Consider the following 26,583-nt stretch of genomic DNA (forward strand, 5'->3'; position numbering starts at 1 on the left):
GTGCCTGCACATGTGATGTGACAATAAAAGTGATTTGATTTGATTTGATTTGATCTAGCCGGTACCTCTCAACCTCACGCACTAACTCAGGCTCCTTCCCCACCAGAGAGGTGATATTTATATGTCTTAACACCTTAAATCTTCACAAGTATCTTTGACAGTGCATATATAGGTGTATCATATATAAGAGACAAATGTTGTTCCTTCAGTATGTTGGCATTACTAAATTTGGCTCATTGCTTACATATATTTATAAAAAGAAAATGTACAAGCTGTGATAACTGTTTCTGGTAAAATGAAGAGTAGACTGATATATGAAATATTCCTTTATTGGGTGAGAAAATCAGACCATGTCATAACTGCTTTAAGTCATACAGAATAGATATCAGAGCCTTAAACAGGCTGACTTCTGCTAAATGGGTCAAACTGGGCAGAAAGTATACAAACACATAACATCCTTATAGAATATGATGTAACACTATAGATCAACTTAGCTCAGAATATATAAAGCATATAAACAATTACAGCAATATGATGCAACAAACACAGCAGTGCTACTAATCCAAAATACTCAAAGCTTCATAGAACTGAAACAAACATTTATTTTTAGCTCCATTCTGCTGCTGATACATACTTTAGGTTTCTGAATATTAAACTTGTTGCTGCCTTTCATAGTGTGTAACTTGAAGGCCCTGAGTACTTTCTCCCACACTGAAAACACTGGGATGATAACATTATTTGAACATTACCTAATAAGACTGATTCAGGACAGACAGTTATGTTAAACTTTTCTAGCAGTCCTTCACAAACAGGAAACAGTCTGTCTATTCTCTCCATCTGTCAGCTGCTGCTGGCTCTTCCTCCTCCTCTTCCTCACACACTGCTGAGTTTGTCCTGGTGATCATCAGGGGTGCAAAGCCTCACAGATGATGTGCAGCAGTGGGTCCCTCAGTCTGTCCTCACTCTGCACACTTGCAGTTGTCACACATGGAAATCAAATGTGTGATAAGCTGCAGGATTCAAACACAAGTGTAACTTATAAACACATGTTCATACTTTTATTACACAATCAGAGAGAAAGAAAAAGAGAGAGAGTGCAGGACAGACAGACAGGTGATAGTCTCAGGTGTATACACTGCTACAAAACAGCACAAGAGAAGGAGGATTTAGTGTTTGTGTTATTACGAAACAAGAAGAGTTCCCAGATGGTACAGTGGACACATGTGTGACTCCTGTGATTAAAGCATCTTTCTTTCAGCTTAACGAGTGAACCGTCAGCTCGTTCAAACACACGTAAAAGTCAGTTTGGCTCGACACCACCAGACAGAGGCAGCAACATAACATAGCTAACATTAACAGTGCAGTGAATCCTGCTTGTGCCGTGATATTTCTAACAAATGTCCCTCATAAGTTTCTGTCTCTAGCCGTGTTTTGTAATGATTTAAGTGATCATTGTGTAGTTGCTACCAGTAGGAACACTAAAATCCCTAAATGTAAACCGCGTATCATCTGTAAAAGAAATTTTAAAATATTTAATGAGCAAGCGTTTCATTATGACTTGTCTATGGTAAATTGGGAAAACTTGAGTCTGATACCAGACATCCATCTGGCTTGGGCTTATTTTAAAGAAATTTTTATGAAGATTTTAAATAAGCATGCACCTGCCAAAAAATTTAGGGTCAAGGGACGGGAGAACCCTTGGTTTTCATCGGAATTATCAGAGTCCATCCATCAGCGTAACGTGGCATGGGCAAAAGCTAGGAAAAACGATTCCCTGACTGATTGGTTAGACTTCAGGAAATTAAGAAACAAATGCACGACACTTATCAAGAAGGCTAAGTCAGAATATTATTTATCTGTTACTACAGAAAACCTCAATAACCCTCAGAAATTTTGGAAAGTAATTAAGTCCTTATCTATAAAAAATATATCACAGGCTCTTCCAAAATTCATTTTAAAAGATTCTGTCCCAGTTTATGACAGAACTGAGGTCTTAAACAGCTTTAACAAGCACTTCGTAGCTACTGGTTTTTTATTTAACTCTGTTGGAGCAGCCCCCATGATTCCCTGCACAGAACCCCAAACATATATTGGGGAGCTTTTTGATTTTTCTCCTTTTTCTGTCCAGGAAGTGCATAAAGCTCTTAAAGCCTTAGATCACAGGAAACCCCCAGGGCCAGACTTAATAGAGCCCTATTTTCTGAAAATAGCAGCTGATTACATTGCACAACCTCTTACGATCCTTTTTAATCTTTCAATCCAAAATAAAGAAATTCCACTTGTTTGGAAGTCTGCTTTTGTTACGCCAATATTAAAAGGAGGCGACCCGGCCATTTTGACTAATTACAGGCCAATATCAAACTTGTGTGTTTTGGCAAAAGTCCTTGAGTCTCTCGTCAGTGAGCAATTAAAAGAGTTCTTGTACTCTAATGAAGTTCTTTCAAAACTACAATCTGGGTTCAGAAAACAGCATAGTGCTGTCACGGCTGCCACAAAAGTGATAAATGACATACTTGTTGCTCTTGATAAAAAACAGCACTGTGCTTCTCTCTTTATTGACCTGTCAAAAGCTTTCGACACTGTGGATCACGCCATTTTAAAGCATAGGCTTCTTTCTTTGGGGCTGTCTAGACATGTTGTCTCCTGGTTTACTAATTATTTGAGTGACAGGACTCAATGCATTAAATGTGAAAATCTGTGCTCAGAACTTTTGAATATTCACACTGGGGTGTCACAGGGTTCAATTTTAGGACCTCTGCTGTTCATCATGTATATAAATGATTTGGGACAAAATGTGTCCAATGCTAGTATGCATTTTTATGCTGATGACACAGTTATTTATTCCTTTGGCTCAAACTTTGAAAAGGCAATAGAATCGTTGCAGAAAGCTTTTGACGTGGTTCAGCACACACTTCTGGAGCTGAAATTGGTTCTCAATGCTGAAAAGACAAAGCTAATGTTGTTTTCAAACATGAAGAGATTTCCTCAAACTGTCCCCTTGGTGTCCACTCTTGAGGGAAACCTCATAGAAGTGGTGCATACGTATAAATATCTTGGCTTTTTAATTGATGATTCTCTGACCTTTAAACCTCACATAGACAATCTTGTGAAAAAACTCAAACTAAAATTGGGATTTTTCTTTCGAAACAAATTTTGCTTTTCTTTTGAGACAAAAAAGCGTCTTGTAAATGCTACATTTTTATCTGTTTTAGATTATGGTGATCTGCTGTACATGAATGCTTCCGCCCAGTGTCTTCATAAGATTGACTCAGTTTATCATGCCTCCTTATGGTTTATTACAAACTGTAGGGCCTTGACCCATTGTTGTGATCTGTACGCTCGAGTGGGATGGCCTTCGTTGTCCTCCAGGAGGTTTGCTCACTGGTGCATCTTTATTTATAAGGCCCTGCTTGGACAAATGCCCACCTACATTTGCGATCTGCTCACACGGAGAAGTACTGTTTCTTACAGCCTGCGTTCAAGCGATCTTTTATTGCTCAATGTTCCATTTGCCAGAACTGAACTGGGAAAGAGGGCTTTTACTTATGCTGCCCCTTTCACATGGAACATGATGCAAAAAGACTGGAAGATAGCAGATCTTATTTCATTAAATGCTTTTAAGTCCAGATTGAGAGAGCCAGAGAAAAATGTTTTTAAAATGTAATTGTTATTTATAATATGTATGTAACTTTGTAATTTCAACGTGTTGTCGCCTCTTGGCCAGGACTCCCTTGCAAAAGAGGTTTTTAATCTCAATGGGACTTTTCCTGGTTAAATAAAGGTTAATAATAATAATAATATTCAGGACTGCAAACCGAGCAGCACCACTGACTTTCAGCTTGTTGTGTTTGTGGTTATATGACTGACTTTAATTATCCATAAAATCATCACATTCTCTGTAAGATTAAAGTCAACTATTGAACGGCATATATTTTGAAGTAAAGGCTTTAAAACCAAGTTATTACAAACATCGCTAATGTCACATAACTTTCCCGACATGTGGCCAACAGTGATGTTTTAATTAGGGTTGCCAACTCCCTGAAAAATAAATAAGGGACACCTCGTGGCCAGGGCCGGGCAACCCAGTTGTCTTCACCCTTCCCAGTGTGGTAGCTCTTTTTTTTTTTGTGTGAAATTATTTTTTAACCATTTGACTTGAATTTGATTTAAGCAGATGCATATTTTTTGTGATATGACCATATGGGAAACAAATGATCATTTAGCCATTTATTTTTAGCTCAAAATGACAACATTAACACAGTAAAACAGGTCTCTTTCTTAAACAGAAGCCTGTCATGCTTAACTTTTGAGAATATAAGTAAATCTTTCTTTTAAAGAACTCTGTCCTGCTTATCTTAAAATTACATAAATTAATAGAAAGCAATAGAACAAAAAATATTCTTGTAATAGTGCACATATAGTGCATTTAGTACAATTGGCTTCAGTTGAGGTATTATTTCAGCTTTTCTAATGCTAATCAGCTGCTCCTGTTTGTAAACCCACTTGTTCCCATGATTACGCATGTCAGAGGATTTTTGCTTTTAAAGGTTTTATTATTCATATAATAATCAGCTAAGAGTGTTTATATTTCTGTTTGTACTCAACCAGCTGCACAATTAACCATTGGCTCTTTGCTCTATAACGGAAACTGTTTGCCGTCACATTATCTGTCAGCAGCAGGAAACCGCCACCCAAGAATAAGAAACGACCTTGTAGAGAACACAACGTTTTGAGAAGTTACACCTGCCTGCTCGACTAGATAATCATGTTATTTCCTTTTTTGTATGCTTCATGCTGTGTATAAATAAAGGCAGAGAGCTGCTGCAGGGTGTGAGTCTCCATTGAGCTCTCACCCGTGCACGTTAAACTGCTGAAGTGTCTGAGTGTTATTTTATTATATCTGAGTACTTGATAAAAGAATATCTCTCACATATGTAAATATGTAAGTGTAAGGTAATTCTGTTCTCAGTGCTGTTTCATATAGTCTTGGGCATCCTGTCCGAAAAGAAAAAAAACAAGCTCTGAATTCATTTTATATATATATATATATATATATATATATACACTGTAAAAAGAATAACCCTATTCAAATTAAAAAAAAATGATGTCCAATTGTCACATCCAAAATATTTGGCTTCATAGAATCCAAATTGAGTCACTTGATATGACCTGATACTTTTATGTTGATATAAACAATATTACTAGTCTTGACTGAAACTTTAAATTTTGCATTGATCCAAATTGATTTTTTTACATAGAGCCATATTTTAATTATTGAACCAAGCTAATATATTGAAATTTAACCAACCTAATGTATTCACATCGAACCAAATTAACATGAACTAATATGTTTGTGTTGAAGCCAGGTAATTGATTTACATATATTCAAACTATATTTTTTACATTTCATTTTATTTCAGTTCAAAAATGCTCTGCATTTCCTATAAAAAACAAGACAGTTGGCCAACCAATTATTTCAAAATTATTTATTGTTCCAAACCATTTTAACTATAATCAATAGAGAGGATTAGTAATATACAGATTTAGTGCTACGACAGAAATGATTAGAGAAATGTTTGTTTTATAAAACCTGCAACCTTTTGAAAACCAGTATAAAACCTGCAATCTTTTGAAAACCAGTATAAAACCTGCAACCTGTCTAAAACTGGCATAAAACCATTATAAAAACTCTTTTTAAACCAATTTGCAAGTACTCAAAAATGTTTATATGTGCACTGTGCCTGTACAATGTAAAAAAAAAAATCTACACATGTATCAATGAAATCAACTTAAATCTCCCTTTCAAATAGGTTTTCTTATAATTTTTCAATGTAGAATACCACTGCAGGCCAACCAAGCAAAATAACCAAGCACACATGCACATGCATGTGCACATACACATCCACACATGCATGCAAACACACTACTGTGCAGTGTTAAGTTCACAATTAAGTTTGCGAATCTTAGAGGTCATCTTGTTAATGGAAAATTTTGTACAGATTTGTTTTTTCTGCTACATTGAAGTGAAAAAAGATGCACTGACTATTTATTCATTTATATATTTATATAATTATTTCTTTAAAAAAAAGTGCAAAAGGAAAAAAAAAATAAAAAGAAGAAAGAAAGAAACATACACCAAAAGTTCAGCAAATTCTTCACACTGATTATTACAATCATTGCTGGAAAAGCAGTGAAAAAGATATTGCACTTTACAGAAACATTTGAATCTCTCACTGCACGTATTGTTTTGTTTTAAATACTTGTTTTAAATACATTATATTGACTGTGAAATGTTTGTATTGTCTAGTGTGCTATTTAAAGTGTGAAGGAAGTCAGTTTGTTTGCATTAAAAAATACATTATTGATTCTTCAGTTGGTTTGAGTTTTAGTATGTTGAAAATTCTTGGTTTCTGCTTCGGACAGACTGCATTTTGTTAGTGTTTAAAGTTCGACTGAGCTGTAAAAACACTGAACTCTTTGATAAAAATGTGTTTGGAGAAGTGAAGGTGTGTCTCCACTTGGTGACACATCCAGCTTCTGCATTTCCCTGGAGATAAATTTTCTTTCCTTTTTTTGTTTAAACTGTGTCTACCGATTCTCTCTCTCTGTGTGTGTGTGTGTGTGTGTGTGTGTGTGTGTGTGTGTGTGTGTGTGTGTGTGTGTGTGTGTGTGTGTGTGTGCATCTATCTATCTATCTATATCAATAAATATGTCTGTGTGTGTAGTATTAACAGATTAAAACGTTTTTGAAGTTGAAGTATTTTTCCTGTTAATGTGACAGATTATTTGTGTGTGACTGATGAAGAAGAGCTAAAGTTAGAGCTGTTCGGAGGAATCGCTGTTTTAAACAAACAGGAAATCTTCATTTGTTTCTTTGGACTCTTCACATGAAACCTGAAACCTGAGTTTCACTCAAAATAAACTGCTGAGGCCTCGCTTTCAAACAGTTTCCACTGCAGGCAGAAGAATTATTTTTTTCTAAATTATTCTATAAGCAAAACATTTTATTAATAAAAAAAACAAGTCAAAGGTTGTATGATTATTTATTTGTAAAAATATGAACAGGGAACCAATTTCACTGTTTTTCTAACTGAAATGCAGCTCTGGTACAGCCAGCTTTATGCTGCAAGGTAAAGTCCCTTCAATAATAAAAAGGAAACACCAACAATCATGCGCAAACACCTGGTGTCAGAGTTCGAAACATGAAGTTATCTAAAGTTCTACAGAGTCAAAGGTTTCATAAAGGTCCCAAGAAGGAATAAAATCATCAGAACACAAAAATGACCAATCTGCTCTATTGACAATGTGCAGAGAATTATGGGAAATGTTGTTTTCCCATGAATCCAGGCTGGAGCTGATCGAAGACTAGTGAACAAACCACCAGTTATCAATAAGCAGGTGATCCTTTGTTAATGTAATGGGGCGTTGTGTTAGCGAGGGAGGTGAAGTAGCTTCTTCACTGATTTCTAATATTGCTTCAAACAGGAGGTTGGTCTTCGTAGAGTGCAAGGAGGTCTTCACTTCCAAGAGACTTCCTACACTTCTGCTCAATTTAGGGGTCACCACAGCAGATCATCTGCCTCCACCTCACCCTGTTTCCAGGACACTCCACCTGTGAAAAGCTTGCAGACAGTGGATCCAGGAGAGAAACAGTGAATGAACTGCTGTAATCCAGTTGCCTCGTGGGTCCCCAGTTCCTGTGAGGAAAAGGAAATACAAAAGGGGAATAAATAAATAAAATAATGATATGATGGTGGAGCAGAAAGGGACTCAGCTGAAACATGCAGGACGAGGGCTAAATGAAGAGTTACAGAACTGAGCCTTCCACATGTCACAGCTGCACACTCTCACCCCAGATAAATCCCACCACGTAGTCTTAGTAAAGTTGACTGGTATGTGTCCCCAAAAATAACTGTAATAGACACCAGCAGCAGGAAGTATTCATCCTCGTGTCCATGCCGTGGCCTGTTCACCCTCATGGCTTGTATCTCTGGACCTCAGTGGGGTTGCTGTGTCTGCTATGTAGTCTGAGCTCAGGTAAGAGAGGAGTTTAAAGAAGAGCCAGTCTGAAATCTGAAAGTGTCATTTTTAGAGGACAATAAAGAGTTCAGAGTGTCGGTGGGGCGCGTCGTCCTTTTAGCTTGCACCACTGATATCTGAGACTTACAGAGTGCAGTCTGTATCAGTACAGAATGCATGTACAGCAGTATGAAACAGAGACCAGAGAGTGAAAAATAACATTTGAGCCATGAAATCAGAGAAGGGATCTTTGTAGTTTTTCTTCCTTATGTGGGAAGCAAATGATTTAAATCCACAATTTTAAGTATATATTTACATATAAGCGAAGAGCAGAGCTGAGCAGGGAGTCTGATACTGTGGATACCAACTATCTCACACAATAAAATGGGCTGCATGGTCACTGAAAGTCGCCTATGTGCATGTTGTTGTGCCCAAATATTCAACCCTTTTGTCCACTATGCAGAAAACAGACACTCCATGGGGTCTTTATGACTGGATGAAACATAGTTAAAAAAAAAAACAAAAACAGGTTAATGGTCTGCGGCACGGCTGCAGCAGAAACGAAAAACTGACAACACAGTCATTGCAAACAAACTCAGTCATTGTGAATAAAATGAAGTAGCTGAAAGTGAGCATTCTGAGCCGTGTCGGGTCCTTCAGGGTTACACACCCCTTTCTTCATCACAGCCTTCTGCAGCTCTGATGGTTCTTCTCTTCGTGGTACCCTCCATGGAGGATAATGTTCCCTGTGGCTATTCATTTTATAGCCAAGCATTTCAAGGATAACTTTTGATACATTAGTTAGTTAGCTGGTTTGTTTTAGTGATGGTCGCAGTAGTAATACTACATTCACATTTTCTACTAGACTTTGCACACAGTGAGCTAAAGCACAGAGCTGTGGTGAAGCTGTGCACAGGTAACCTGTAACTCACCTGTCCTGTCATCTTGCAGGCAGCAGCCAGTCTGTGAGGACCGGCTTCATCGGAGATGAGGTCCTCCTGCCCTGTGTCTACTCTGAACAGCTGTCTGAGCCGGTCACCGCCTTCTGGAGGGACAAGGATGACAAAATTGTGTTGGATATCATCAACGGCAAAGAGGATAAAATGGATCCAAAGTTCAGAGGTCGCGTGTTCAGCTTCCCAAACCATTACAAGACTGGAAACCTCTCCATCCTCATAAAGGGCCTGAGGGCGGACGACGCCGGCCCGTATGACTGCGACATCCCCAAAGTGGACTATCAGGCCAAGATGACTCTGAAAGTCACAGGTCAGTTCAGCAGCATGAGCACCTTATTAGGAACACCTCAGTGTTTGTGCAGCAGCAGCTCAGGGGTCTTTGAAAAGTGCAGAAAAGGACCACGCTGCAGTCATCAGTGAGTTGGAGTGAGTGTTCAAATCAGGTGTTCTTGGTTCACATTAATTTTTATTTGCAGCACATTTAAGCAATAAAAGTCAGATGTTACAGTCCACACTAAGCCCTTCAAGTCATGCAGGATCAGTAAACACCAAATCCTACTGAAGCTAGCTGGGTTGATCACACTAACAAAGATGAAAACTGCACTGAAACCTGTGAACTTCGACCATCTTTCTTACCATTTTAACTCCTTTTATTTAACATGACTTTTTAATTCAGTGGAAATTTGCATCTGGAAGCAAGAGCAGCACCACAAGAAAAAGAACAATATTCTGTGAGCTGTGCTTTTTTCCTTAAATGAATTTTAAGCCTTAATCCAGCTCATATCTTTATTTGGATTCATAACAAATTGTTCCAAACTGTCTCATAAAATTATTCTGAGTCTTCTTTTTAGCCATATGTAGACAAGCAAACACTGGGTCCTTTTTGATAGGTGTCTTGATGCAAAGATGGAATACTGACAAAATCAGTGGCTTGAATATTCCTTAGTGGAATAATTAGCTACACTCGTGGCATCAGAAGCAGACAGAACTTCGTGTGGGTGTTTTGTATGATTTTTCTCCAGTTTGATTCAATTCCTTCAGTTTAAAGATGTTTTCTTCCTTGTTTTTTCCTGTTTCCTGTCTGCCCACATTTTTTATTTCAGTATTTCAGTGCCAGGTATATTTCAAGAAGCAGCAGTAGTGTTAAAAACAGAGTGGATCAAACAGGAAACAGCCCATCTACAGCTCAAACACTGACTATAATGAACAGTTATTCTGTTGTGGAGATAAGAGAATACGCTCCTTCTGGCAGGTTTCAGTCCAAATGATCTTCACCAGTTCGGTGTTTCAGTGTTTCTTTACATGTTCAGCTCTGATTAAACTGGAACTTTTTTGTGTTGCAGAAAAACCTGGTGTTATTAAAATAACAACTCCACATCCTGACCTTGCTACGATTAGTGGTGCAGCTGTAACATGCTCCAACCACCACCTCCTGGTTCTCCTCTCTGCTCTGTTTGTGCTCTTCTGTTCTTTACAGTAAACACAGGTTCAAACTTAAGTCGGGTTTAGCTCAATTACACCTTAAAGTATTGTCTTGTTTAAATTGCCTTTATTAATAAATAATTGATATCTCTGATCTGCTGTGTTTTATATTTCCTGCAACTGTTGTTTCTGATTCAAATAAGTACAAAATATCCTGAACACTCACAGTTTGAGCACTTTATAAACAACCATTAAGCGGCACTTTAGTAGCTATGTTAATATATTAATAGAGTGACCTTCGTACAACAGTGAAGTAGAATTTAGTAGAATTGTTCTTCAATTCAATTCTTTATACTTTCTTACTTTGAGTACATTTCAGAGTTACTTGTCTACTTGTGTAAAAAAAAGTTTCTTCAGTATTTTAACTTTTACTGGAGTATTTTATATCACAGGCATTTGCACTTCTACTTAAGTAAAGAAAGTTTGTAATTTTGCCATCTCCTGTTTTTAGTTTTAGTTCACTAGAATAATTCTGCTCGTCATTTGTCTGATGCTGAGCAACGGATTGTTCGCAAAATGTTTCATTTCCATAAGTTTTCTTTGTTACTTTGTTTAGTTGATATATGATTGAGGTAAACACAAAACCAACAGCACAAAGCAAAGATGAAAAACAACACAAAGAGACTTTAATGCGATTGCCACGATGATTTTACTGTATCAACACAAACGGGTTGAAATGGACGCTGCAGCCAGACCGCTCATAGGTTTGTTACCTGTTGAAGTTCGGGGTCTGGCTGCTGGACTGGGGTCAGCGTTCATTAAGCTTTATCAACACTCTGGGTTCTTAGCTAGCTTAGCGTTAGCATGTGTTAGCATGGCTGCAAAGCTCCAAAGCTGTGTTAGCATCAGAAAGCAGTCGTTTCTGTTCTGAACAGAGTTTGCACTTTACCATCGTGTTCTCGTCCTTTTATAAAAAATAAAATTTATGTCCATCTCTACGCTGCAGACTGTTACACTATTTTCCTCCTCCAGCACACAAACTGAAATCAGTAAAAGTAAAAGAGAAACCAAGAAACAGGATCTATTGACAGGCAGACTAACAAATCCAAGGAATTGAACTGATACCTGATACATACATCTGGATGCATTGTGGGAAATGTAGGAAAAAGTAGCCTGTGTAGGTTTTTTTTTTCTTTTCCTCCGTCTGTGGTTGTTTTTTAGAATTTACCTTTGTTGTGTCGCTAAGTGTGATATTGCAGGTTCATCTATCATTCTTAATAAAAACCCGACTAAAACTAAATAAGACTAAACATTTCTGTGCAGTTTTCTTTTGTTCTGCCACAAGGAGGACCCACTGCATACATGCTAATGATGGAGATGTTTAATTATTACATAAAAATGTAGTATAGCGGTAATTTTATGTATTTATACATCTTTTTTATTCAATAAAAAAGATCACCTGATCATTGTACCCTTAGTTCTGGTCCCAGTAAATCAGGACGGGTGGCCAGCGCGGAGTAACTTTCAAAATGTCCACAGGAGATTGCTGTAGACCACAGGCACTCATAGGCATTGGTTGCTGCTGACAACAGGAAATAAAGCCGGTCTGCGCTATGGGCTGAATCATTTTTAACTGTGGATTTTAACACAATGCAATATATTCAGTTTTAGAGTTTATATTCAATATAAATTGTAGCTAGGGTGACATTGTTAATGCTGGCTTATTTTAATAAATAAATTGTCATATACAAAACTAGGGTGGCAAGAGATTATTTTAGGTTGGCACATGCCACCCCAAGCCACCCATGTAGATCCAGCCCTGAGTGTTAACGGGTTACGGGGTGAAAAAGTTAGCACTTCTTCAGATTGAATAAGAATCCAGAAGCTGCTGAGAAAGATTGCATTTTTTAAATAGCAATGGGCACTTGGCTAGCATTTTTTACAACTGAAGTTCTGTCATCTCCCAGCATTGGTTTTAAGACGCAGCCGTGGTTATGGGCGGAGACCAGACAGATAAACAAAATAAATAAGTAAAGTAAGGCAGGACAGCCCTGCTGGGTATCACAGCTCATCTCGGGGAGGATCCATTTTTCTCTCAGTTGTGACACCAGCAGCAAGAAGTATGGTCATCCTCAGAAGTGTCTGTCGGTGCTCGCCTCTCTGCAGCTCGGTGATGCTGCTGTGTCTGCTGTGCAGTCTGATCTCAGGTGAGACTATATTTTAAAACCTGTTTACTGTGATTCATCGGGAGAAACAACGACCTCAGAGTCCTTCCAGCTCACAGACTCTGACAGCTGTGAGGTGAGATTAGTACACACTCTCTGATATAAGTGCTGTGATTCATGGGGGGAGAATGTTGAGCAAAGATCACCAGGTGTGAGGGTGTTGGGCTTTATTCTATTCTATTTGTTGTACCTAATTTAGAGGACAGAATACTTCAATTTGTCTGCAGGTTTTTTTGTTTTTTTTTATCTCAGTTTTAGTTCCTACCACTGGTATCTGAGGCATGCCTGTTGAAACCAGCCGAGTAAACCTCCACATGCTACTGTAGCGCTCTCAGCTGTAATTAGAGGTCTGGATCTGTGGGTGAAGATCAGCCCTGTAATCTCTGCTGTAATTATGGTTTTCAACTTGTTTTTCTTTGGGTTTAGATGGGGATTTTTTTCTCTTCAGTTGCCACACAGGGTTTTCTAATTTTAGTTTACTGTTTTCTTTACTTCAGTGATGATAATGTTGTTGATGCTTTGACTCATGTCATTGCATCAGGCCAGGTTCTTCCGAGCAAACAGGGGAAACATGCACAAACAACATCTGTGTGGAACTATAGGTCCATTACTGTGCATTAGAAAGCAGCCTTAATGATTCAGTAGTTTCCACTGATCACATTATAGTTATTTTCTGAATGTAAACACCTTGTCTGATTGTGATTTCTCTTTAATATATACATAAAAAACAAAAACATGTACAGCACCAGGACTTCAACTCAGGGTATTGTTGGGAGCGATTTGCAGTGTGACACAGCAGGAATGAGAATCAGAACCTCCACATGGAGGAGTTTAAGTATTTCTGGGTTTTGTAAATGAGTGAGGGGGAGCTGGAGATCAACAGACGGATTGGCGCAGGTTCAGTGATGCGGACACTGTACCGGTCCATCGTGGTGAAGAGCTTAGCATAAAAGCGAAGCACTCAATTCAACCTATGTCCTTACCCTGAACTATTTAATGAGCTTTGGTTATTGGCTGAAAGAACGAAATTCTGGACACAAGCGGCAAAAATCAGCTTACTCTTTGAAGGGTAGCTGGCCTTTCTTTTAAACATGGAGTGGATGAACTATCTCCACACTGAATGGAGCAAGTTGAGGTGGTTTGGGCATCTGATAGGAGGCCCCGGGGCAGACCCAAGACACACTGGAGAAATTATCTCTCCAGCATGTCCTGGGAACACCTTGGTGTTCCCCCTGACAAGCTGCAAGAGGTGGCTGGGGAGAGGGAGGTCTGGGGTTCTCTGCTTAGGGTTTTGTGCCCACGGTCCAGCCCAGGATAAGCAGAAAAAGATATATGGATGAACGCACATCTACAGCAGTAAGAAACAGAGATCGGAGAGTGAAAAATTTTATTTCTCTAAATTCAGAAAAAGGAACTAGTTTTTGTTTCCTTTGTGAGCAGCAGAGCATTTAGATCCAGTTTTGTGAGTATGTACTTGCATGTAAGTGAAAAGCAGAGCTGATCAAGGCATCTGTTGATACTGTGATGCACAGAATAAAGAGGCTGCAAGGTGGCCAAGAATCGCTGATGTATATGTTTGTGTGCCTGAGTGCATTATATCTGTTTTGTCCAGCAGAAAAGGACATTACATTTGATTTCATCCATTGGTCCGTGGGGTCCTTACGGCTCTATGAAATGTTCATCTTTGTCTTTCTTCCACAGCAGGTCTTTTTGTCCTGTCTCCTTCCTCTCATCCCCAACCAGTCACAGCTGACGGCTGTCTCTCCCTGTGCCTGGTTCTGTTGAAAGTTTCTTCCTGTTAAAAGGGAGTTTTTCCTTCCCACTGTTGCCAAAGTAGTTGCTCATAGGGAGTTGTCTGATTGTTGGGCTTTTCTCTGTATCATTCAAGTGTCTTAGCTTTACAATATTAAGCACCTTAAGGTAACTGTTGTATTGATTTAGTGCAATATAAAAAAAAACATTGAATTGAATGTGTCACAATTAGCACTGGCCAACTGTGGGTGTGTGGGGAAGTAGGACCCAAAATGCAGAACTCTTCAATGCAAGCAGTGCGTTTATTTACAGTGTCGTAACTAATACACAATGATAAATCCCCAGTGTGTTCCCGACTCCCGCTCCCTGTCTTCTCCTCTGTCAGTGCAGGCCTGAAGACTCCTGTAGACCAGTGCTCAGTACACACAGACACGCACACACAGACACAAACCAGGAAGACGAGGGACAGCAGCACCAAAAATACACATGTCCATAACTGCTCAGGGACCCTGGGTCGCTCAGATCCAGGACAATGACAGAATGTTAAATGGATTAGGAATGGGCTGTCACTCAACTTCATATGTCAAGGCAGACAATTGAATACTTTGGGGAATGTAGTGTACCTCATCTATACTGTTTACAAATAATTCAGTTTATAATAAAAATATAATGAAAGAATCTGTATAGATTTCAGTTACAATGAAGTCAAGTCTGAAAATCAAGGCGTAGGAGGAACTTTGAAGGACTTCGATTCAAGTTTGAAAAATGTGTTCGTAGTCTGCAGTCTTTGAGGCCGTTTAAAGTCCAACAACAAAGATTTAGAGCTGAGCAGGGATAGCAGTAAAGAACTGCTTCTGTTTGAGTGAATGACTTTTGCAATGAGGTGTTGATGTTTTTAGGTCACTCACTCACAGCCATTCAGATTCATCACAGCACTGAGTATTCATTAGGCAGTGCAGCAGCAATGGAAAAGCCAGCATCCAGGATTGGAGCTCAAGTCTTTTCATCATTATGTGGAGGATTTTAATGATAGTAAAAAGTGACCGGCCTCTCTATGTTTGGAGAAATTCACGAGTTTTTGCTGAGTTTTTTACTTTGTCCTCCAGCAGAAGAGCATCCAGTAAGTGTTGATTCTGCTGTGTTACTGAGGTCACCAAATGTGCTAAACCAAAGAGCTGTGGTGGAGCTGTGCACAGGTAACCTGTTACTCACCTGTCCTGTTGTCCTGCAGGCAGCAGCCAGTCTGTGAGGACTGGCTTCATCGGGGATGAGGTCCTCCTGCCTTGCATCTGCTCTAACCAGCTGTCCGAGCCGGTCACTGCCTTCTGGAGGGACAAGGATGACAAAGTTGTATTGGACATCATCAACAGCAGACAGGATAAAATAGATGCAAAGTTCACAGGTCGAGTGTTCAGCTTCCCAGACTATTACAAGAACGGAAACCTTTCCATCCTCATAAAGGATCTGAGGATGGACGATGCCGGCCCATACGAGTGCGACATCCCCAAAGTGGACTATCAGGCCAAGATGACTCTGAATGTCACAGGTCAGTTCAGCAGCACGAGCACCTTATTAGGAAGGTGGAATACAGACAAACATCAATAGATTAAATGTGCTACACCGGAACGACTGCTTACACCTGTGGCATCAGATGACAGAACAGCAGACAGAACTTCTTGTGGGTGTTTTGTATAATTGGTCCTTGTGTTTAAAGATGATCTATTGCTTGTTTCTGATCAACTCACAAATTATATTCCTGTATTTCAGTGTCAGGTTTATTTCTAGAAGCAGCAGTAATGTTAAAAACCAATTGGATCAAACAGGAAACAGATCATCGAGAGCTTACTGACTCACTAGAATGCATGGTTAATTTACTGTACCACTAAGAGGATGTGCTTCTTGTAGCTGGTTTCAGTCTAAATGAGGATCACAAGTTCAGGTTTTCTTCCTTGAAAGAAAAAATAATAATTTATGTTTTTTTGGTTTGTTTTTTTCATACTGTCAACTCTTATTAAAATTATGTTTTGTATTTTGTGTTGCAGAGAAACCCACATCACATGGTGCAACAGTAACCTCCTTCAGCCACCACCTGGTTCTCCTCTCTGCTCCTCTGTTTGTGCTTTTCTGCTCTTTAAAGTTAATGCCAGGGCTGGACTGGTAATCTGGCATTTCCCAGTGGGCCAACGGGCCGGCTTGAAGTGCTGCTATGCACCCACAATACAAGGATGGACAACAGCCCATTTGTTCATTTTCAGTCACATCTTTTAATGTAATGTCCCTTCCCTAACTTTGCTGTGCGCTCACTCAGCTAGAAAAATGTAGTGTGGAAGAAGTGACTAAAAGTGGAGATGAGAAGCTGAGAGAAAACAATAAAAAAAAAAAAAACTAAAAATAGATGCAGCAAATGTGTCAAAGTAACAAACACGTTAGCTGTCGGTGCGTGAACAGCAGTACCAGCAACCAGAGGTGGGACGTAATTACTTTGTTACTGTACTTAGGTAGAGTTTTTAGGTATCTGTACTTTACAGGAATATTTATTTTTCTAACTTCTGACTTTTACTTCCTACATTTTTAAACAAATATTTGTATTTTCTACTCCTCACATTTTTAAAACAGACTCCTTACTTTTCTTTCAACAGTATCATCAATAGCTGTATACTCGGGGGTTAAAGTGGGCCGGAAACAGTGCAGGTGTCCCAAAGTTGTACTCAGCATCTAGCTAATGCTACAGAATAGGAATAATCATAAAGGGAGTAACGTTTCTCCACGATTCAAAATTTCTACAGTGTTTCTATCAGATTAACAAACATCAGCAAACACACAAATTGTTTGATTTCAATTTGTCTCACAGTGTGTCGTTAGCTAAAGGTCCAGCTGCTGTATTTCACAGGGCGAAAAAAGAATGCGCTAACTTCACTCAGAGATGGAAAAAGACAAGATAAGATAAGATAAGAAAGAGGACAGGAGAGAAAGAAGAGAGGTTAGATTTAAAGGTAAAGACTGTACATTTAAATGTCTGATGTAATAATTTGTAATCACATATTGGATTTGGTGTGTTTTAATAAATTATGTTTTTTTTTTTATTGTGAAACATCCTGAAAACCAAACTAAATAGACTAACTTTGTGTTATTCAAATGTTGCACAAAAATACTGGGCAGTTTAGTGCAGTATAAACGATTGAGCATGCATCAAGACACTGTTTTGGTAGTTAGAACAAATAATATTTGGCTTTTCTGTACTGTTAAAGTGGAACATGTAGTAAGAAACTTTTCTCAAGGTGTCCCTCAGAGAACATAACTGGATCCTCTTTTGTTTGAATTTATCTTTTGTGACCAGGATGATTTTGTGAAGGTGGAGATGGAGTTATCTTTCTTTGAAAAACAACAAAAAAAGATGCTTGTCAACCAATCAGTTAATCTGTTAATCTGGGCTGGAAGCAGGTGTAGTTAACAACTTTGTTAATCCTGAGATCAGGGACACTGAGGTTTTCTGTTCCAGAATGAGAATTTACTTAACTCTGAGTCAGTTACCATGGCAATAGACTCTGTGAACCTCACCTGCTCACTGCCAGGTCTTCTGCAACAAACTCTGAGTTTTTCTCTGATTCCTCGCCTCCTGCTGGACCTGAAGCAGCTGACTGATGCTCTGATACACTTCCTCTTACACTCGTCTCTCCTTAACAATGTGATGCGGATGTCTTCCATGTTGACGCTACAATATGCAGAAGTCGGACTGCAAAAATTATGTCTGCACAATGCATTCCAGCCCTGCTGTTTTATAGTGTTGTGGAAGTTTTCATTTAATAAAGTTTGGAGACAAACGGTGAGTAGTAGCTATTATCCTTTAATAAAAAATTTAAAAAAACATAACCAAGCTTGGCGAGAGCAGCCATCGCAGAACAAACGACCAGCAGTCTCTCCTGAACCGGAAAAGCCCTGGGTTTAAATACTTTCTACAGATATAAAAGACAATACACAGCTGTTATTACACCTTTGGTCTCTTGGTTTTTTTTATAATTAGGTAAACATTTGTTATCACAAGCTTGATGCTGCTTCTTAAGTCTGGGTTCTGGCATTTGCTATAAATGCACTAATAATGAAAAAGACTAAAACCAAACATCAAAAGATTCGATTTGACTGAAATCATAGCAGCAGCTCTGAAATAGTTGAAGCCCGCTTGCGTTAATGTTTACACATTTTAAGTGGAACACAACAACAAGGAGATTGTACAGAGGGGAGGGACTGAGGTCACTGTGTCTATGACTGTAGACAGTCAGCCAGCAGCAAATGATGCTTTTGTCACTGTGAAGAGACTGGATGCACACAGCGTACACTTGGCGTGCTAAAAGGCTTTATTTTGATCACAAGCACTCTTTTAGTTTCAGCACAGTCTTCCAGCCTGGAGCCAGCTCTCTGCGTGGTTTCCTCCACCACATTCGAAGCTCAGGGCTGTGGCTCTGTGTGGATGGACTGATGTGCTGGAGACTATAGTGCCAGTAGCAGAGCACAGGGCAGAAGCAGAGCTTGTTCAAGACTGATGGACACTCTTTGGATAAGTTAGTGGTGCAGCAGTGACATATTGTTGGGGATACGTGTTCCTTAAACTTGGAGTTCAACAGCAGCTTGATGGCTTTGGGTGTAACTTGTGATGCCCAAATGAAGAAATGCACCAGTATTGAACCACTTCATTCATTCAAAGCTCAGTTTCAGCGACATCTTTACTATCATAAAGATGGCGCCTGTGTGTTCGGCACGCCGTCTATCGCTCTCCTTTATTTGTTTTGTTTTATTGTTTTTAGTTAACTTTGTGTTACATGTGTGTTGTACTTTTTCCTATGATCGCCAGACATTATTGGAAATAGGTTTATCCATCCGGATGTCTGACCGGCCTGAATATGACAACCAAGGCTTTTTTCCTCCCTATCTGGAACCAATACCACCGTACTGGCGTTCCCTACCACCGTCACCAATACCACCGTACTGGCGTTCCCTACCACCGTCACCGGATCTGCGGAAGCGACGTAGGAGACGGGGTAACCGTGGAGGTCGTCTTGTGAAGCTGAAATCCTGGATTGCTCATTTTCCCCATGAGCTCCGCTGCATCCGCCGCTTTTGTCCGCAACTATTGGTGCCATTGCGTGCCTTGGATCCGGTGGACTCCTGGCTGGTTCCTGTTGTTGGGTCTTTCGAAAATGGTCCAGCAAAACTCTCTCCTCTACGGCATATGCGCTGGCGCGGAGTTGACAAGAAAAATCTTCGACCGGTGGATCTGGTTGCTAATACCTCGGAAGTTTTGGACCCAGTCCCTCTCAGGCTGGGTCTAATAAATACCAGGTCGGTGGTCAACAAGACCTTCATATTGAAGGATTTTTTTCTCTCTCGTGTTCTGGATTTACTCTTCTTGACTGAAACCTGGATATCTCCCGGTGAGTTAAGCGCTTTCATTGAACTAGTACCCGCTGACTGTACCTTTTTTAATGTTCCGAGAGCTTCTGGTCGCGGAGGAGGGCTTGCTGTTGTTTTTAAGGCTCACTTGGACTTGAAGCAGCTTTTCCCTTCGTCTCGCTACACCAGCTTTGAACTCTGTTTATGTAAACTGGGCCACTCGCCTTCGTTGTTATGTGCGATTGTTTATCGCCCGCCGAAATATAACAAGGTGTTCTTATCAGAGTTCTCCGAGTTTCTTGCAGATTGTGCATCACGATATGACCAGATCCTCCTGCTTGGTGATTTTAATATTCACGTTTGCTGTCCGGGGAAGCCCCTGGCCAAGGACTTTCTGGACTTAGTGAACTCTTTTAATTTTGTCCAATTTGTTAGTGGTGCCACTCAAGAACGTGGTCACACACTGGACTTAGTTTTATCTCATGGTTTATCTGTTTGCAATGTACGGGTTGAAGATGCAGTATTTTCTGATCATATGCCTATCTTATTTGATATTGCTCCTTCTAACGCTTTTGCAAATCAGACTGCACCTGCTCGATGTTATCGTGCCTTTGGCTCTGATTCTGCTGAACGGTTTTCTATACTGTTTGACAAATTAATGTCTTATGCCCCTGAGTTGCCCACTGCAGATGACCTACTTTTGTATTTTGATTTTGCTTGTAAATCTGTGCTTGATGTTGTTGCCCCTTTGAGAGTAAGAAAATGTAAATCAAAGACTAATCCTTGGTTAACAGATCATACCCGAGCTATTAGAAGACAATGTAGGAAATGTGAAAGACAGTGGAAAAAAGACAGATTGCATGTCTCCCTGGAAGCCCTAAAGATTAGTTGGAAAACTTATCAGAGGGCAGTTAAGGCCGATAAACACTCCTACTTTTCTCAACTTATTTCGGCCAACTCTCATAACCCTCGTGTTTTATACAATACGATTAATTCTGTACTTAACTTGGAGGGTTACAACCTTTTGCCGTCCTCTGAGGCTATGTGCAATAAGTTTATCACCTTTTTTGTGGACAAAATTGCTAGCCTGAGGCCTCTGATTCCACCTATTGTTGATCCGGCCATGCATGCTCCTTGCTCAAGCTTATTCCCTGCTTTTGCACCGATTTCTCTGCGTGACTTAGAGGAGTTGGTGCTACATGCTAAGCCCTGTGGCTCCCCAAATGATGTTGTTACTCCCCGCTTTCTCCAAAAAGTATTTCCCATCCTTGGACCTTATATCCTGAAAATTATCAATACTAGTCTGTTAACCGGTCAAGTTCCTAGTGGGTTTAAACATGCAGTCATACACCCCTTACTTAAGAAACCTGGCCTTGATAGTTCTACTATGTCAAATTTTAGACCTATCTCCAAACTTCCCTTTTTAAGCAAGATCTTGGAGAGGATTGTACATACCCAACTGTTGGATTATTTGAGCGACTCGCAATTGTCTGAAATTTTCCAATCTGGTTTTAAGCCCTTTCACAGTACGGAGACAGCTCTTGTTAAAGTTATGAATGACATTCTTGTTGCTACTGATCGTGGTAAATATGCTGTGCTTGTCTTATTGGATATGACAGCTGCATTTGACACAGTGGACCACGACCTGCTGATCTCCCGCTTACATCACTGTGTGGGAATTTCTGATCTGGCATTGTCATGGATAAAATCATATCTTTCCGAAAGGAGTTTTTGTGTCAAGCTGGGGTTGGCCGCTTCCTCTGTGGCCCCTCTGCTTTGGGGTGTGCCCCAGGGATCTATCCTTGGGCCATTACTTTTCTCGCTGTATTTACTCCCCCTTGGTGCGATTTTTCGTAAACACGGAGTGTCATTTCATTTGTATGCCGATGACTGTCAGCTTTACTTACCTTTTAGTTATTTGGATACCTCCCCATGTCAATCACTGCTTGACTGTCTTAGCGATATTAAATTATGGATGGCAAATAATTTTTTGAATTTTAATGGTCGCAAAACGGAAGCAATTTTATATGGCCTGCATCGTTCTACTGATTCTCCAGATGTTGATTTTGGTGATTTGACCTCTCATCTGAAAAGTTCAGTCACTAATCTTGGTGTTAAACTTGATTCTGCGCTTACTTTTGAAGGTCATGTAAGTGGGGTGGTAAAATCAGCTTTTTATCACCTCAGACGCCTGTCGAAGGTTAAGCCTTTCCTTTCCAAACCCAATTTGGAAACTCTTATTCATGCTTTTATCACCTCACGTCTGGACTATTGTAATTCCCTTTTAATAGGGGTCGGGTCGGGCACCTTGTCACGCCTGCAGTTAGTGCAAAACGCGGCGGCGCGATTTTTAACCGGTAGTAGGAAATTCGATCACATCACTCCGGTTCTGGCTTCCTTGCATTGGCTTCCCATTGATTTTAGGGTTCGTTTTAAGGTCCTTTTATTGGTTTTTAAATCTTTAAATGGTCTGGCTCCTGTGTACTTAACTGACTTGCTGAAGCCACATGTTCCTCCTCGCTCGCTCCGTTCAGCTGAGCAGCTGCTGCTGTCGGTCCCTAAGTCGCGGCTGAAATGCAGAGGAGACCGTGCCTTTTCAATTGCGGCTCCGATGCTCTGGAATAACCTTCCCCTCCAAATTAGACAAGCGTCATCAGTGCAGGTCTTTAAGTCCAGATTGAAAACCTATTTTTATTCCCTGGCTTTTAACTCTGTAGGAAACTGACACCTTCTTATTTATTTTATTGTTTGTAATGATTTTATGGTATTTTTAATTTGGTTGTTGTTTTGATCTGTGTTGTTCAGCACTTTGGTCTGCCTGGTGTGTTCTTAAAGTGCTATACAAATAAACGATGATGATGATGATGACATCTAGTGGTGAAATAGGAGACAGCAGAAGAATGTGTCTGTAACAAAGTGCTGGCTGTAACTTGGGCTTATGCAAATAATATAAATACAGTTTTGCAAAGATGGATCTATAAACTTGTGTAAAGCAGTGGTTGGAAGAAGGCGTGCCTGTGGAAACAGTTTTTAGTTTCTTTTCTCCTGCTTTCAAAAACACGTTCACACGCATCTCACACGTTACGTAACACTATCAAATGGTTTGGACCATTTGATAGTGTTGATCCAATCATGTGACGCCCTTGGTCACATGCATTTTTCTGCACTGAAGACGATTTAAAACAGTGGTTCATGGACGATGGACCTTTAATTACAAAGCTTGTATTGGAGCGGCGGTGTCATACGGCCACTAGGTGTTGCTCAAAGCTTCAGTCTCTGATCAAATATGATTTAACCCTCTATGATGGCCATTTCTGTCTAGTTCGCATGCTTTTATTTTTTTTTACTTTTTGCTCCAACTTCAGCTGCTTAAATATATCAATACTATAATTGTATATGTAGAAATATAATAATTATATGCATCCAGTTGTACCACATCACAGCCACTTCTGGTTGAAAACTTATTAAAATGCCTTTTTTAAAATGCTCTTTCGTTGTGATTTACTGTAATAAATGACACAATTGAGGCTTTTGTTGTAAACTCAGCACTTGAAATTTATTATTCTTTGTGTTTCCTACCAGGTTATAAGAGTTGCCCATTTTTGCCCAGTCAAGCAACTTTGTGTGATATTAGTATCCGACGGGGCATATGATGCCTTACTAAGCTCCAATGGGACAAATGAATGGCAGAGTTTTGAATTAGTTGTAATCTCAAGATGTCAGAATATAATTTGTGTTCGTTCATGGCAAAAAAAGTGAAACTGCCACACAAATCCTTGGGTGTGCTGCAGGGTGTGGTCTGCGGCTCTGCTGCACAGGAAATGCAGTGAGTTCAGTGGGCAGCACCAGGAAGGCTGACAAAATAGCTAGGATTGATCACTTTGTAGCTAGCTGCAGTCGGAGGGGAGCATGGAAAACACAGTGACTGCAAAGTTGCAGAATCACCAGAGCCTGTTCTCTATTTGTATGCGCTGTCTGTGAGTTCCTCGGGTCTTTTCAAACATATCCAATTTAATGTCTGCAGCTAAAACGCTGCCTCACCTGTGGTCTGCTGAGAGTTTAAAGTGGCCTGTATCTGTGCCCTGTTCAGCCAAACTGCAGTATTCAGAGACTGGGGAGAGGCCTGTAGTTCACCTGCTCTCACTGAGATATATTTGCAGTCGTGTGTTGACACATTATATCTTTGCTTTACAGCCCCGCTGTCCTCTTCACCATCTTCATCATCAGCTTTGACAAAGGTGAGTCTTCCTCTGTGTTCCTTTTCGTTCTCAATCACTGGAAGGGTTTAAATCCCCCGCAGACGTCTGCAGTGATCAGTGTGTTTGATGTTTTCAGAACAGAGAGATCAGACTGGGATCTGTGAGGGGCTTTGCTAAACATTATCTCATGTGTAGCTCACACTGAGCCATGCTTTTATATATCGTCCTATTCCTGTTACACACATTATGTATCTGTCAGTGAGCATTCTGGATGTCTGCACTCCGGCTGGACATGACGTCCTGCTGCCCTGCATCTGCTCCGAGCTGCAGCGTTTATCTCAGAGGTTTGAGGTTCTTTGGGAGGACAGAGAAGGCAGAATCCTGTTGGACATCACTGATGGCAACACAGATGTTTGCTTTCAACATCAGACTTTTAGAGGGCAGGTTCAGAGCTTTCCTCATCTGTACATAGAGGGAAACGTCTCTGTCCTCCTGAAGAGCATCCAGATATCAGACAGCAATTTCTATAAGTGCATCATCCCACAGATGGACTTCAAGGTCATCGAGGTCACTGTGTCAGGTTGGTCGCACTCAGACTCCTCCCACAGCTCAGTGTGCTCGTATCACTGTGGTCAAACAAAACATCCAGGCAGGCATAATAAATGATGTCAAACAACCGTCAGAGATCTTATAGTTGGAGAATATCCAATTTCAGTGAAGCGATGTAAGCAACATTTTCCCATCTATGGCATGTGGTTTAGTTAATGTGCTCAAACAATACAGTTAAATTAGAACTCCTACCGATCACACTCCCCACAAACAGCATATAATCTTATAGCACTCAAAACTCTTCTGGTTCTTACAGTCAATAAAGAAGCATCTTCCCAGTGTGAAAAACTGCTTGGATTAATAATTCAGAAGTTTCTTTTCATTCTGAATCCTATGCCACATTATATCATTAGAAGATGTATAGGATGCAAGAAAAAGAAGTGATATCAAAGCTACTGCCTCATGTGGTTTATCTTATTGCAGATAAATGTGTCTCCAAACCTGAGACGAATTTTTCTGGACCTTCATCTGGAGACATCAAGTCAATGCCGGGCCACCTGCATCTCACTACAAACCTCACATTTCTGATCTTTCTCATTAACTCTTAATGAAGCACGGTTTCCAACACAGACTGGTCGGTACTGTCATTCACTACTGCTGCTAGTGCAAAAAAAATCGTTAATCATTTTTTTGAGACTGCCAGTGTGTACGTAGGAGGGCAGGGTTTCATTTCACCTCTGAAATTTGCATATGAAGTAGGAGTTAAACACACCTGGAGTTCTGTGGTAGAGCCCAGCATTGGCATCTGGCATCCTACAGGACCCAACCCAAATCTTGTGGGAGCTAGTGGCCAGAAATAAACAGTGGGTTACAAGGGCCATGGTATTACAATGTGATGTTCAAGAAGTTTAAATGTATTTCTTTGAAATGTCTTTCGGGGTTTTCTGGGGGTTCTTTAAGCTGCTCTTGTTCATAATAATGTGATATTTGCACATCTGATTCATTTTTGATACATTCTGGTGTATTTTCATTTCAAAGCTGAGAGGTTTTTGTTGAGTTTGCTTTCATTTATTCTGCTCTTGTTTACTGTAACAACACATTCAAGCAATATGAACTTATCTCATCATACAGTATACAGTCACGTGACCGACTTGCTACCCTGGTGAGCAAAACATCAGACTCCCAGTAGTGGACAGTCAGTCGTACTGCTGGACAAAAGTTTTGTTTTTGTTCACCTGCCTCAGGCCAAGACAAATTGGATCATCTATCCATGGAGCAAAAATGAAGATATGAAGAGAAACTATCAATTCTGGGGTAACATCTCTACAAGAGCCCCAGTTTGATGATGTCTGCGTGTATCTTTTAGAGAATCGCTCACCTTACACAGCTGCCAGGTTGAAAGTTTTCATGTTATTTATTCTGCCTTCAATCAGTGCAGTGACCGTGAACAGAAACCCAATATCTCTGAAAGCATGCACACACACAAAATATTTATCACACAAAATGAACATATTCAATTATTAAAACACAAAAAGATAAAGGGAAATTGGAGAAAAAAGAAGGTATAAGCAGGGGTGTTTCCAGGATTTCATAAATCGGGAAACATACAGCCGTGGGGTGGAGCACAAACCCACAGTCACCCCAAAAGTCATCGACATTGCATTTGTAATCTGGATACTTTAATGTCATATGATCATGGCTGACAAATTCTGCTTTTGAGTGAGCATCTATTTTTGTGCAAAGCTAACTGAACCTTGTGCTATGTTAACATAATGATACAATAATATCAGTCGATGGGAATACAAACTTTAGTATATTTTTTTAATACTTCTAATTCTGATTATAATCAGCTTGAATGTGAAGAAAAAGAAGGAAAATAAAATATATATCTATTTTCTGTTGTCTTTATTGTAGAGGCTGATTTTGCAGCAAACTAACTAACAAACTAACCTGTTTATCCTGCACTAACTTGCAGAGGATTTCCATGCAAGCTTTAAATAACATAGTTAGTTCACCTCAGTTTGTTTAGCTGCATGTGTAACAATATGAAAAAACATGATGTCACATGCACACACC

General features: G+C 39.8%; 1 protein-coding gene across 1 annotated transcript; it reads left to right on the forward strand.

Moving 5' to 3' along the window:
* Window positions 1-7,925: 7,925 nt before the first annotated feature.
* LOC113017863 (sodium channel subunit beta-4-like) lies at window positions 7,926-10,551 on the forward strand. Its single transcript, XM_026160970.1, has 3 exons — window positions 7,926-8,037; window positions 8,971-9,285; window positions 10,319-10,551. The coding sequence occupies exons 1-3, from the start codon at window positions 7,956-7,958 to the stop codon at window positions 10,453-10,455; spliced, it is 534 nt and encodes a 177-aa protein (XP_026016755.1). The 5' UTR covers window positions 7,926-7,955; the 3' UTR covers window positions 10,456-10,551.
* The last annotated feature ends 16,032 nt before the right edge of the window (window positions 10,552-26,583 follow it).

Source organism: Astatotilapia calliptera, unplaced genomic scaffold (assembly GCF_900246225.1).
Source record: "Astatotilapia calliptera unplaced genomic scaffold, fAstCal1.2 U_scaffold_24, whole genome shotgun sequence".
NCBI lineage: Eukaryota > Metazoa > Chordata > Actinopteri > Cichliformes > Cichlidae > Astatotilapia > Astatotilapia calliptera.